This window comes from Ursus arctos, unplaced genomic scaffold (genome assembly GCF_023065955.2).
Source record: "Ursus arctos isolate Adak ecotype North America unplaced genomic scaffold, UrsArc2.0 scaffold_2, whole genome shotgun sequence".
Lineage (NCBI taxonomy): Eukaryota > Metazoa > Chordata > Mammalia > Carnivora > Ursidae > Ursus > Ursus arctos.
Window position 1 is genome coordinate 27,317,044 of NW_026622874.1, and position 13,675 is coordinate 27,330,718.

Genomic DNA, 13,675 nt, shown 5'->3' on the forward strand with positions numbered 1-13,675 from the left:
TGAACTACTGTGTGCGTGACCAGAACTGAGAGCTACGTAAGAGCAGTGACTTTGTCTTCCTCATTGTGCCTAAGCAGAAGCCCTCTCTAGAAGGTGCTTAATAAACAGTATCTGAAAAATGAGTGAACCTGGATCAGAATAAAGAGCTCACAAATAGACCCACCCTAATACAGTCAGCTAATATTTGAAAAAGGAGCAAAAGTAACTCAATAGAGAAGAGATAGTCTTTGCAACAAATGGTGCTGGAATAATTGCATGTTCATATGCCCCCCAAAACCCAAATCTACACACTTTACACCTTTCTCAAAAATTAGCTCAAAATGGATCATAGACCTAAGGATAAAACACAATACTATAAAACTTCCAGAAGAAAGCATAGGGGAAAGAATCCACATGTCTGGGCTTGGCGATGAGTTTTTAGGTACAACACCAAAAGCATGATCCGTGAAATAAAAAATTGTTAAATTAGACTTCAGCAAAATTAAAAACTTCTGCTCTGTTCCATAATGACCCAAAAAATCTGATAGAGAAGCAGAAGTAACTATTCAGTGAGTAATGGCAACAAGCACCACCTCTGAGCACAGTTCTCAAGGGAGAAATTTTCCTCTGATCTCAGAATAGCCAACTTCAAGCCAAAGCATCTGTCCCTAAAACCCATTAGCACTCACACTGAGCAATGTTGAAAAGAATATTTAAATCAATTCTGTTGTTCCCACTGGGGCTTCTCCTCCCCCAACTAGAGCAAGAAAGGTCCAGGATCATCGGCTTCCTGGGGCTGATGGTTCCTGTAGTGTCCTGTGTTGTCCCTTCCTGTGGTTTGGAATGTGTCACAAGATTGGGGTGAGTTGGATACTCCAGGTCCGAGTCATCCCCTCTTTCTGGGGTGTAGGAAGACAGGGTAACACCGAACAGTAAACTCACACTTGTTGAAAATGGGGATTTGCAAAAAATTCTTTAAGTCTTTAAGTGTCAGCATCAAGACTGATAAATAGATTGTTCTAGAGGGGGAAAATACGGCTTCCAGAACATGTCACTCATTCAGACACCTTTGGTGGAAATTTTAAAAAGTGAAAAAATATAGATGAAAGAATTTACTTAAAATATGTGTATTACCTCCAAACACGTAAGACAGCCTACGTGATCTGTGTCAGCCTGGGTCCAATCAGGAGACAGGAATGACCACAGGTCTTTAGACTGAGGAAATTTAGTAAAGAACTGTAAACTAACTGTTGCAGAACTGAAGGAGAAAAAAAAAAAAAGAACACAAAGTATTCACAGAGGTGGCAACTGCAACAAACAGTTACCATTCCTTAGGGCAAAGGATAAAAGGGAAGAGGTGAAAATTACCAAAATGGGAAAACCTGAGAAGGGCGTCGCTGGTGTTGGTGGTGAGGGAGCCCAAGGAGGCTGATGAAGGTTGGGAAATGGGAAAGTGAATCCGGAAGCTGCTAGTGAAGTAAACCGCCATTCCAGACTCAAGAAGGAAGGCTCAGGGCGGTGCTGAGAGGAAGCGAGCAAGAAGAAGCGACTTCCCCTCCTCCTCTAACTCTCCAGCACCCCCTACACCCAGTCCCGGGAAGGCCTATCAGGGAGCCAGATGGCAAAGCAGAAATGCGGTCCCCAGAGTACCAGCTGCAGCATCACAAAGCGAATCTAGAAGGTGGGTTTGGAGCAGAGAGAAAATCGTTCTATAAATGGTACTTCCACAAAGTACCATTGAGGAAAGGGAGGACATTTTTTGTAAGCAAAAAAAAAAAAAAAAAAAAAAAGAATGTTAAAAAATAAACTTCAACATTTAAATAGATTAACTATCCTCCTGAGGGCTTAGCTAGCTTTTAAAGTTCATTCGGGAAACCTGTTCTTTGATGATGCAAGCAGATGGCGATCTAAAGGATATAAGACATTTTCACAAATTTCAAATTTATGAGGAATGGATACATTCAGTTCTGTACTTTGAAGAGTCACATAAGGTAATCTTATTAAAAGAGAAAAGAAGTTCATACAAATCTCCTGGGCTTCAATTTCTTAGCCTTTCCGTGATTAGATCCTTGAGCTATATGCTTTGATTTCTCTCAAAGAAAGATTAACAATCAGCTGTACTAGAAATAAATAGTTAGCAAACTTGTGGGAGCAAAGTGCCATTCTCCTGGATAATAGGAATAGCTCTGTGGATTCTGCGACAGAGATTAATCCCACGAATTTAGCATCCGATGTTCACCCAGTCCATCAGTTGAAACGGCTATCGGCAAAGATCTGATTGCTTATTAAGAAGACTTTGGTCTACCTTCATCAAAAACAAAACCGAGAAGATGGTTTTTAATGCCACCAGGGCTAAGGCTGAGAAGTCAGTACATCTCTTGTCAATTTCTCATCCTTCTGTGTCCTGATTAAAAAAAAAGAGAGAGAGAGAGAGAAGGCAATGGTCATCTGGGCCATCATCATCAGTAAGTATTTATAGGCTGGCCCTTGTGTTTGGAACTGGGATACACCTGTGTTTGGACTTGTGTTTGAAATGGTATAGGATACTCTATAGGATACTCTACTGTCCCCAAGGAGTCATAGAATTCAGATGAGGAGATAGGACTACACATAAAAGTATAGCATATGTTGGGGCGCCTGGGTAGCGCAGTCGTTAAAGCATCTGCCTTCGGCTCAGGGCGTGATCCCGGCGCTGCGGGATCGAGTCCCACATCGGGCTCCTCCGCTGGGAGCCTGCTTCTTCCTCTCCCACTCCCCCTGCTTGTGTTCCCTCTCTCGCTGGCTGTCTCTATCTCTGTCAAATAAATAAAATCTTAAAAAAAAAAAAAAAAAAAAAAAGTATAGCATATGTTGCATCGTTGTGATTGAGGCCACTCAGTCTCTCCCCGAAGGAAGGAGGTGATACCCAAGGTTCATGGTCAGAGAAGCTTCCACAGAAAAGATGGCACTTCCCCTGGCTTTGGAGGGTTAGGTGGAACTAGGGATCAGGAATGACTCCAAGGAATGACGAAAAGTAGTTTGGAAGCAGGAATCGTAGTGGATGAGTTAGGACACCACCAACCATCTAATTTGGTTGGAGTGAACGCTTGCTCCGAGGTACAGTGAAGCAAAATGTTTGGGGAGGTGATCGTGGCTATGACAGCCTTAAAAATAAAATTCATTTAACTCTGGAGACTTCTTCTTTTCATAAAAATCCAAAAGACCACAATTACATTCTTGATTCTCTGATTGGAAAAAAAATCTATATTCTGACTCTGGGCAATTGTAGATCTGGTGTTTTTTGGTTTTGTTTTGTTCTTTTGTTGTTGTTATTGTTGTTGTTGTTTTTCAAATTAATCCTTCAGCTGTAAGTGGATCAACCAGTACTCACTGAAGCTTTCCCCGTGCAGGACACTTTGCAAGGTTTACCAAGTTTACAAGGAATTTTCTGAGAAGTTCTATTTGGAGAGAGTAGACATGAAGTAGTAAGCAGTAAAAAATCTAAAAGCAATGTACGAGGGACAGAAAGTGAGTCATTCAAGCAGTGACGTCTGCGGCGTTTTGGAGACCGATAAAGTGTAGATAAAATATTTTTAATAATGGCAGTAATGTGCCCAGCCAAAAACTGGAGCTCTCTAATAAAAAAGAAGAAAGGAATGAAGAAGAATGAATGTAGGGGATGTCTGTCACTGACACAAGCTTTTAAAATATCTCTGTAAACGTGTAAAGAAGGAAAGGAGGGCAAAAGGGTGGAATCCAAGGTGATTGTGAGGAATTTTGCCCAGAAAAGCAGCAGAGGAGCAATGCAATGATGGAAGAAGGAACACGATAGGGGAAACCACTGGAGGTAAAAGAGGGGAAGAACACATTTTCTTTTAAGGTGACAAAGGTTACCTGTCATTTGGGAATTATCTACATCTTGTGACTTTCCTCTTAATTGTCTCTTAGCCTAGGGGACACAGAACAGGATAAAGACAGACTGAAAAGGGTAATAGAGGAACTTCTGTTAAAAGATGAAGTAGGACTAGGTGGGGAGGAATGCAAACCAGTCCGGGTCAATCCTGGAGGCATCGCTCGTCCAAAACGTGGTGGCGGAAGCTAAAATCGTTCATTAAGACAGGGTTGGAGTTGGAATCCACTTTTAGTTCTCTACTGGCTTCTTGAAATAAGTTGAGGCTTTTTGACTATGCCTGGATGATAGGTGGGCTTGGGTGAGAGAGCAGGGGAGCACCCGGGGCCTTCAGGACTCGGCAGTCCTGAATAAGGCAAGAGATAACTTTGCCGGGATAGCTGTGCCAACGAGGCCAGGTCTCCCCAGGCCTGGGGTTAGCAGTTGTCCATCCATCAGATTTCTAGGGCTCGAGCTAAAACTGCAACAGAGCGAATGCCTGCCTCTCTGTGGGGCGTGGCCCCAAGCTTGCAATCCTTTCCCCCTCCCCATGCCTCTTCCCATCTGCTGGCTCTTCCTCCTTCCCTCACTGCCCCTCCCTCAGCGTCTCCTGACCCATCACCACCCCTTAACATCAGTCATGGTGAGATGATGATGCCTTCGGGGCCACAACCAATCTTAAAAAGCCCCAGGGCTCATTTACCTCAACAACTCAAGAAATTATTTTTTGGAGACTAGAAACCAGTGAGAGTGGGAACTTCGTATGTGATACCAGAAAACAGAAACCTTTTAAAAATGTTTATCTTATTATTTTATTGTAAAAAAAAAATAAAGCCGAGAGGGAACTCTAGTAAGTAACTATCTGAATAGGATGACTACATGGTTGATAACTCTCCTTTGCTGATGTCATGAAAAGTTACACAAGAAAAAAATGTTTTCTCAATATCTCTATTACAGATAAAAATATTAATTTCTGAGTTAGGGTGGGTTTATAAACAATATTTCTTTCTATTTTCCTAATTCTCTGTCATTATTATATTGACTAAAAGATATTTTACCGGTGATGGGTAGTAAGGAGGGCACGTATTGCATGGTGCACTGGGTGTTATATGCAAGTAATGAATCATCGAGCCTTACATCGGAAACCGGGGATGTACTGTATGGTGACTAACATAATATAATAAAAATCATTAAAAAAAAAAAAGATATTTTGCATTTCCAACGGCCACCTCAGAGATTCTTCCATATTTCTACTTGATCTTCAGTGGGTGTGAAGATCAAGTCGAAATATGGAAGAATCTCTGAGGTGGCCTCTAACCTTATGATTAAATTTCTCTCCAAAACTCAGTCTCTCTGTCAAGTGGTTAATTGTCTCTAAAGTAATATGGCAGGGCTCCCATCCACTGTCATTTAAAGGAAATACCCGGAAAAAAGTTGGAAAGGTTGATCTTCTGCTTTGGTTCTGGTTTTCATAAATGGAATCGAATTCAAGTAGGAGTCTGGGAGAAGAAAGGAGGAGATCTTAAAGTACTGACACGCTGTATCTGAAATTTTTTTCTTTTCATTTAAAAACCAATTGTGTCAAAGGCATATACAGCCATGTTCAAGAACTACTAAAAGAGAAGTGGAGTTTAAAAAAATTTTTTTAGTTATTTATTTAACAGAGAGAGAGGGCACAAGCTGGGGGAGAAGCAGGCAGAGGGAGACAGAGAAGCAGGCTCCCCACCAAGCAAGGAGCTGACGTGGGGCTTGATCCCAGCGCCCTGGGATCATGACCCGAGCTGAAGGCAGACGCTTAACTGACTGAGCCACCCACGTATCCCATAAAGAGGGGGAGTTTTGGGTGGGCTTTGGCTTGTGGTAAAAGCCTGGTGAGGGAAGTGTTAAGGTTCCGTGGTCCTGCCAGCAGAAACTCTGGGTGTTCATGCCCCATGTGTCTGTCCCCATGGCTAGTCCATTAATATGCACACACATACATCTCTATGCAGCTGGCAATCTAATCATAGTTTCCCTACTGGGTTCCCTAGTATCATCCCCTGGTCTTTAAGGCCATGGCAGAATGGAGGGAATATTCCATCTGCAGAGAATGCAAGATCTAATTTTCTTAATGTGATCCAAACTTGCTATTCCTTTCAGTGCCGTGAATGAGCACTTTTAGAAAAAAGAAAATGTGTAAATAGCTATTCACATTGACTGGCCATGTGCTCAACTTTTGAAAAGCACCATCTGAGTAGCTAGAATCCAGGTTTTAGGACATAGTGTGGGATGCAGAGAAAACTGTTTCTTCTTTGGGACCTCGATTTCTTCATCTTCAAAGTGATAAAGAAAATCCAGATAATGAAATCATGTTGTTATAACAGAAGTTATGGACGCTCACAATTCCTTTGACTTTGGACTTACAGCTATTATAGATCACCTGATGTGTAGGAAAATCACCACAAAGCAGAATAATGAATAACTAAAGATTTGCATCAAGAAGCATTAGGAACTTCCGTGGTTTCTTCACGTGGCTCCATATGTAACTTAGGTTTCAAACAGGTGCCCTGGGCCAATTTAGCAGAATTGCTTTTCATGACAGGTCTGGTGGAAGGAAGACCATTAAGGGAATGGATTTCAGAGGGATCTCCTGCTCAGGTCCCAGCGGGCCGAACTCCCAGAAAATGTAAAGAGTGTAGGTGTAGACTAGTCAAAAAAATCAGAAAACAGGCTTTGCCTTTATGTCAGCTTGCTTGTGGGTGAAATAAAAGAATTTCCTACTGGACGTTGCTTTAAAGAATAACAGGGTTTTTTCTGACATGACAAGGAGTCCAAGGTTCCTTCAGAGGCTTAACAAAGTTATCAAGGACCCATCTTTCTGATCTGACCTCTTGTATTTTGGAAATGCTTGATTTCTGGCCTCGGAGTCGGTTACTTGCTGCTGAGTGGCATAACCGTCACTGGCACAAGACAATGGCAGGACCATTATTGACTTATGTCAATTACATTCCTCCCCTGGGGTTGGGGCCATTATTTCCTGAGCAAAGGCTGCCCAGTGTCTGAACAAAAGTGGGGTTCTCCAGGCAAAAAGAAAGAAGTAACAGTTGGGTAAGCAATCAACTGCCTTCACCACAGCAACAAAAATTTTCTGTCTGGGGGATAAAAAAAACTTGGCTGACGTCGGTTTAAAAAATAACTCTTCATTGACTACAACCTATGCCACATTTGGGAAATCAGCGTGAGACTCTTCCAAACCAACATATTCTCTTCTTAAACGAGTTTATGACAACCTCAAGGGGGGAAAAAGTCTAATTTTGTTATACATGTTGGAACAAGATTTGGGTTGCTAATTTGGGCTTCTGGCTCTTATAACAACAGATTGGTAAGTGGAATCTGCAGTATTCTCAATACGAATACTTGTTTTAAATTCTAGGAAACAGAGGTACCCTCCATTTATTAGTTCTGCCATTAAAATAGGATACTTGCAAGTCAGAGGACACGTGTTTCCACCTGGAGGGAGACCCTGATTGTCTCATAAATTGAATACTCAACCTCTTAAAAAAACTAGCTGGGCAGAACCAAGATGTAACTCACCTGTCTGCTTTGAGTTGTGGCTGTTTCAGAAGGAAAACAGTCTCCACCCTGAATACACCTGTTTACAAATCAGAGCAGGGGCACTTCTTTCCCACGTGTCTGTGATTCCAAGCAGTGACCACCAGCCTGCTGTGTGGGCATAGGATAAAGGCTGCCCATAAATAGCACAGAAGGGACAGAGCATTGTGGGCTAGCACAGGGCACCCCGGTGACCCTCTGCTGGCCTAGGCCCAAGAATATGGCCATTAAACCAAGAAGCAGCTGGCATTCAGGACAAATAACACCCTCATGCGGACTGCCCAAGGTCGAGCAGGAAGGAGAGGGCATGTGCCCAGCAAACGCTCTGTTAGATAACACAGCTGTGATTTCAACACCAAGAGGATCTGTTCACACTTAAAATTCAGGAATATCCCAATGTTTCGCTAAAAAGTCTGCAACTGTGGAAACCTGCCATTTTCCTACCTCCTTGCAAAAGCACCACTGGGGGAAAAGGAAAGTGGAAGAGAAATCCCTCATTATGACGACAGGGTAACTTTTGCTGGAAACCCCAATGCCAAATCCCTATCTCAAAGCGTTAAATGAAGTTAAAGAAAGCACATTCTCCTTAGGTACACAGTTGTCCTAAGCCACGAAAGAGGGCAATTTCCCACATTGGGTTTCTGAATGGGATTCAAAAAAGAACTTGACAGGCCAGTGTCTAGCTTCTTGGCCTCCTGAACCCCTTTACTCTCTGCTTGGGGGCAGATGGTAATATATCACAGGCCTGGGACTGGGGATCAAGAAGAGAGCCTCAGTTTTGTTTTGCCACAAACTTAATAACCTCTTTAGGTCTCTTCCTGAGTGGTAAAATAGGACCCACTTCACAGGATTATTAAATTTCAAAGGCTATAAAGCACTTGAAATGCAAGGGTTGCATTTGGCAACTATGGTATTTTTAGGCAGATCCACATTACCCTCCGAGCGTCCTCCAGGTGCCCTAGAAGAGAGAGGAATAACAAAGTACAGTCATCTTACTCATCAGCCACATTTCTTTGCAGGAGGGGATGGGGGCTGGTGAGCATTTTGTGGGCTGGAACTCCCATCTGCAAGTGAACAAAAATGTATGAAGTCTGGGGGTATGTGTGTTTCCTTGTGATTTTCTACATCAATAGCACAAATCACTTACATTTACTCACATAATTACATCAGCACCGCACAGGACGGACCTTGCCTGCAGCATCAGGACCAACATAAAAGCCATCACTTTTCCTTTCATACCAGGAGCAGCTGCGGTTAGAAATGTGGTGGACAGGCATCCATGCGCCCATGACTCTCCTGGGATCTCTAGATCACTATGAATTGCGGGGGAAAAGAAGAGTGGGTCACACTGAACAATGGCTGAGGGGTAGAAAAATGAGTTTCTGGTCACCCAATGCTTAAAATTTATATTTTTCAGGAAAAACAATGTTGTGAGCGTAGGTTCTGCATAGTTGGAACCACTGTAATTGCCATTTTACCACATTAGGAGCTACAGGAACTATGTGAGCTTGAATTTAGCCGCAGTCTGCAATGTCGCTCCTGGAAGGAAATGTATTCTGAGTTCCAAACGACTAATTTATATAGAAACGTCAGCAATACAACTCATTTTTTTTTAGTTGCAATAATTGTTTTCTTTGCGTATTTTTAATGAGCCAAACAAAAACAAAACCAGTGGAGGATTAATTTGCAAGATCAGTAATTGGATGGTATGTACAAACCTATAGCGATTTGCAAAATAAGCATTAGTGATGTTGAGAATGGTGAGAATCTTGTAGCATAGAACTGAAATTAATGCATAGTGTTGGATAGACAGATTTATCTAACAATTTTAAGCTGCAATATTTTTTAAAAATTATCTGTAATTATTTGTATACAGAATAACCATTTTATTGTTGGCAAAATCATATGTATAGTTAAATATTAACTAATTTAATCATGACAATTCCAAAAGGTATTATTATTCCCAATTTTACCAGAGGAAAATTAGGCACAGTGAGTTGAGTAATTTGCCCAAGGTCAGTCAGATGGGGAGCCCAGGCATTCTGACACTTCTCCCTTTTATAAAGATTTTATTTGTTTGAAAGAGAGAGAGAGAGAATGCAAGCAGGGGGTGGGAGAGGGACAAGCAGACTCCACACTGAGCATGGAGTCCCACGTGGGGCTCGATCCCACAACCCCAAGATCATGACCTGAGCTGAAATCAAGAGTCAGATGCTCAGCTATGTCACCCGGGCGCCCCTGAAGCTTCTCATTTTTAAGGTCTATGTTATACTGAACGTTTCTATATAAAGCCTTACAAATCTCAAGATTTTTCAAGACTTTCCAAGGCAGACTCTCTAAAAGGATTTAGTTTTAAGCAAATAATGCTTATGCACCGAGTGAGTAGTTATAGTTTCACAAGTTGAAATGCATCGCTAGTCTCATATTTACATACAAAATGCAGTAGGAGGTAACCAAGTCGGATGCCATCATCCTAGACTTAAGGACATCTCCGCTGCATAGAAAAGGTGGAAAAGCTACCTCTATCTCTTGAATATTTGTGCTCTCAGAATTATTCTGGAACAGCCTGCCTTTAGAGACACACAATACACACAAGAGATTGGGTTCTATAGTCACAAAACTGAGGTTGAAATACTTACTCCCTGAGCCTATTTCATCTTTTACCCAATGAGGATAATCCCCACTTCGCAAGGTTGTCGTGAGACGCATCATTATTGTAAAGAAGATTTCCTCACATGTATCGGTCCGAAGTTCTGTGTCTCTCCATCTCGGCCTGTAAAGTGGAGATCCTAACGTCTACCTCGCAAAGGTGGTGTGAGCAAACATGTAAAAACACTGTAAAATGCATGTAACGTTCCACACGGTGTTTTTAGTACTTGAGCCATAGCTCAGGGGCATAGTGGTGCCAGATACATGGCGTCACCTAGAAGTGGGATGCTGGTTTTAGGTCCTCAGGCTTTTCCCAGTACAATGGCCCAGCTCTTCAGAAGCACTCCCAGTTCTCTTCTTCTGAGTGTTCTCTCCGGTCAGTGAACCAGCATAAAGCCCCTTCTTCTCAAGGGAATTCAGCTTATAGAATAGAGACGGGAGGGAGGGCATAACTCAACTATGCTCCACGAAGCAGTTGGCAACTACCCATTCCAGGCACTTAGTGTCTTCCTGAAGAAACAATGATACTCCCCTTGTCAACTACAAGTGAGAAATATAAAATATACACCAATGATGAGTTCAACTTCTGACTGTGGTGTATTAAACCGATGAATCTAAAGAATTGATCATAGTTTATTTCCCATTTAAGCTACTTTCATGACATACTGCCATAACCTGAATGACTTTGGAAGAACTAACTTGGAAATCCGAAGACCGATGAGCTCAGACACCCTAATAGGAGTTAGAAGTTTCTTCCCTGACTCAAACCAGTTGGGAAGTGGAACAGGTCTCCCACCCCTCCTAAAGTTGGGGGCCCCTGGGAAGAAGGTTTTGACTTCCTTCCAGGTTCAAAGAAACCTGTGCAAATTTCATAGTTCCAACCAAATAAAAAGATCGGAGACAAACGAGAAAAACCACAAATAAATCTCAAAGGTTAATATGTGTGCCCGGGTGGAGGGGTGATTCTTAGGAAATCAGGCTACAGTTAAGTGTTGGTTTTTATTCCCTTTTTATTAAAGATGCAGTCTCTTTGGACTCAACAATTCCCAATAAAACAAAGAGCCAACTGAGATCCTACGGAATATTGAAGATGAAAGAATCGTCTCCACCAAGCCCCTCATTGTACAGATTGAGAATCTGACTCCTGGATCTCTGGAGGTGGTCTATTTCTCCATATGATTTGTCCACTGGGATCTTATCTGTGACCTAACCGGCTTATCAAGTACCTCAGAGTTGGGACTGTGATATATTTACTTTCCACCCAATATGCAGCTCAGCTCATGTTAGCTCGAGGAAAAAGATACTTAATATTCTGGCTGCCCATTTATAATGACTGTGAACTATTACAAAAAGCACGCTAAGTATTCCCTGTAACAAAGAACAGCAGCTAAGGTCCACCTAGAAAAAGATGAAGATGTTTTCAAGGACCCATGGAACTACCCAGTGAGACCTACTGAGTGGAATCTTCCAGTAACTGGAGACAGCCAGCAAAGCTGATCCCAGTGATGTCTACTCCGGGCCATGCCCTTGAGCACATGGCAGCCTTGGGATGATTTATGATAAGGATATTGCACCAGACCACAACCCCGAGACACTGAAGAAAGGGAAGTCAGGATATCGCTTTCAGTAGATGAATACTAAGTAGCTTAATATTATTGAAGCATTATTCAACAACAGAGGCCACCTTACAAAGGCCAATTTTAAAATATAAATGATAGTATTTGTCAAGGTTTATACATCAGTCTGAACTGAAAGCCAAGAGCAAATTATCTTTCACTAGCTCATGTCCTGGAAAAGTTTTTTACCCTGATTCAAGGACAAAAGGACTTGTTCCAAAGTTTGGGGATTTGATATGGCTCATAATGCCTGCATATTTCCAAACTCTGTCATCAATAAATGAGCTGGAAAATACCACATATTTGTATCTTTTCTGATGCAATTTAATGGGTACACACAATGTGCCAAGCACTGGCTGGACGTATTATCCCTGTATAAGTCCTATATAATCTTGTGACCCACATTCCAAATCACGTCTTTTAATATAACTGAATATGTTCACTAAATATACTAATATCATTTGTTAAAGCTCTTCTTTTGAAGATTTATCTGATTGAGAGAGAGAGAGAGAGCGCACGAGCATGGGCAGGAGCAGGAGCAGGAGGGGGGCAGAGGGAGAAGCAGGCTCTCCGCTGAGCAGGAAGCCTGATGCAGGACTCAATCCCAGGACCCTGAGATCATGACCTGAGCCGAAGGCAGACGCTTAAACGACTGAACCACCCAGGCGCCCCAAAACTGTTTTACTTTTATAAGAGGCTGTTGACGTTAGCAAGAAATAGTACATGCTCAGAATGCATTTATACGTAGAATCATTTTTACAGAAAACAAAAGTGATATTTTTATTAGGAAAAAATGCCCTATTTTAATACAATGTCGCTGTTTATGAGAATGCACACTAAAAGAACTGCAACGAATTCGTCTTAGGAAGAAACAGTACAGTGACAGAGAACTTGATACACTGTATCTTCCAGGAGCCTGCAAAGCCGGCCCAGTGGAAACACACACACACACACCTTCCGTGACTTATGTACAGGTTATATGGGCAAACATTTAGAAAACGCACTGGAAGAGCAGGATGAGCACGTCCGCGTGTGTGTATGTGTGCGTGATTTTCCTCCATGGTACTGGACTAAAAGAAATTCTTGATCTAAAATTATTTCCTGCCTAGCTCTACACATAGAAAATATCATAAAGCAAAGTTTACATTTTCCTGGGAGCTTTCCGTTGGAAGTAGAGGCTGTATTTTGGATTCTCTTAGGGTGAAATCCACACACGAACAGAGGTCGTTACATAGTGCTTGACATTTAAGTGCAACATTACCAAAAAGCTTTATACGGCGCCATTTACACCACGGAAGAAAACGATCAATGGCGAGCTGGTGATCAGTGCTTTCGAACTGCTCCAGTACTTCTACAGGGGAGAGCTAAAGAGTACAATGTATCTCGATTTATAAGGAAATGTTCTCTTCCCACTGATAACGTGCTCCCTGACTAAAGAAAAGTCTTTGCAGGCACACTGCCTTCTGGCCAAATACTGCCACCTGCCAAGGTCCTGACATACAAGGTCGCTTCTACTGGACCCTACAGTTCTCGCTGCTCTTGGACTCAGGGACAGCTTCCGGGCTGGGGGCGAGCCGGCCTCGCTTGGCCCTCAGGCCTTCCCTGGGGCTGTTAGCTGGACTTCTCTCAGGAAGGTTATTGACCGAGAGAGATCTCGTGGTGGGTTCTCGGAATGGGGCGCTTGAATCCGCTGGGCTTTGTTGAGCAACTTTGACCTGTAACAAAGTATCTGTGTTAGAGGTTTAAATCACATTCACATTTCTACAACATGAAAATAAAGTGCTTCTGTCACCAAATTTTAAGTTAAATCCCTCTGCAGGTGTTGTACTCGGCTTTACCATTTCTTCTTCACTGAGAAAAGGCCCCACCTAACAGAGGCTGGGCGGGTGTCCAACAAGAACTCTGATGAGTCACCTTGCAAACACCTTTGATGGCCAAAAAAGACTCACTCTCGAGGCTAGTGTGACATTCTTAG

The 13,675-nt window shown here is 42.4% G+C and overlaps 1 protein-coding gene across 1 annotated transcript in view; it reads right to left on the reverse strand.

Annotated features, from left to right (window-relative positions):
* Positions 1–11,825: 11,825 nt before the first annotated feature.
* CENPF (centromere protein F) overlaps positions 11,826–13,675 on the reverse strand; it is a 64,762-nt gene continuing 62,912 nt past the window's right edge. Inside the window, exon 20 of the mRNA XM_026509143.4 lies at positions 11,826–13,415. Coding sequence (XP_026364928.2) covers positions 13,212–13,415 — 204 coding nt within the window. The 3' untranslated portion in view covers positions 11,826–13,211. The remainder of the gene's footprint in view (positions 13,416–13,675) is intronic.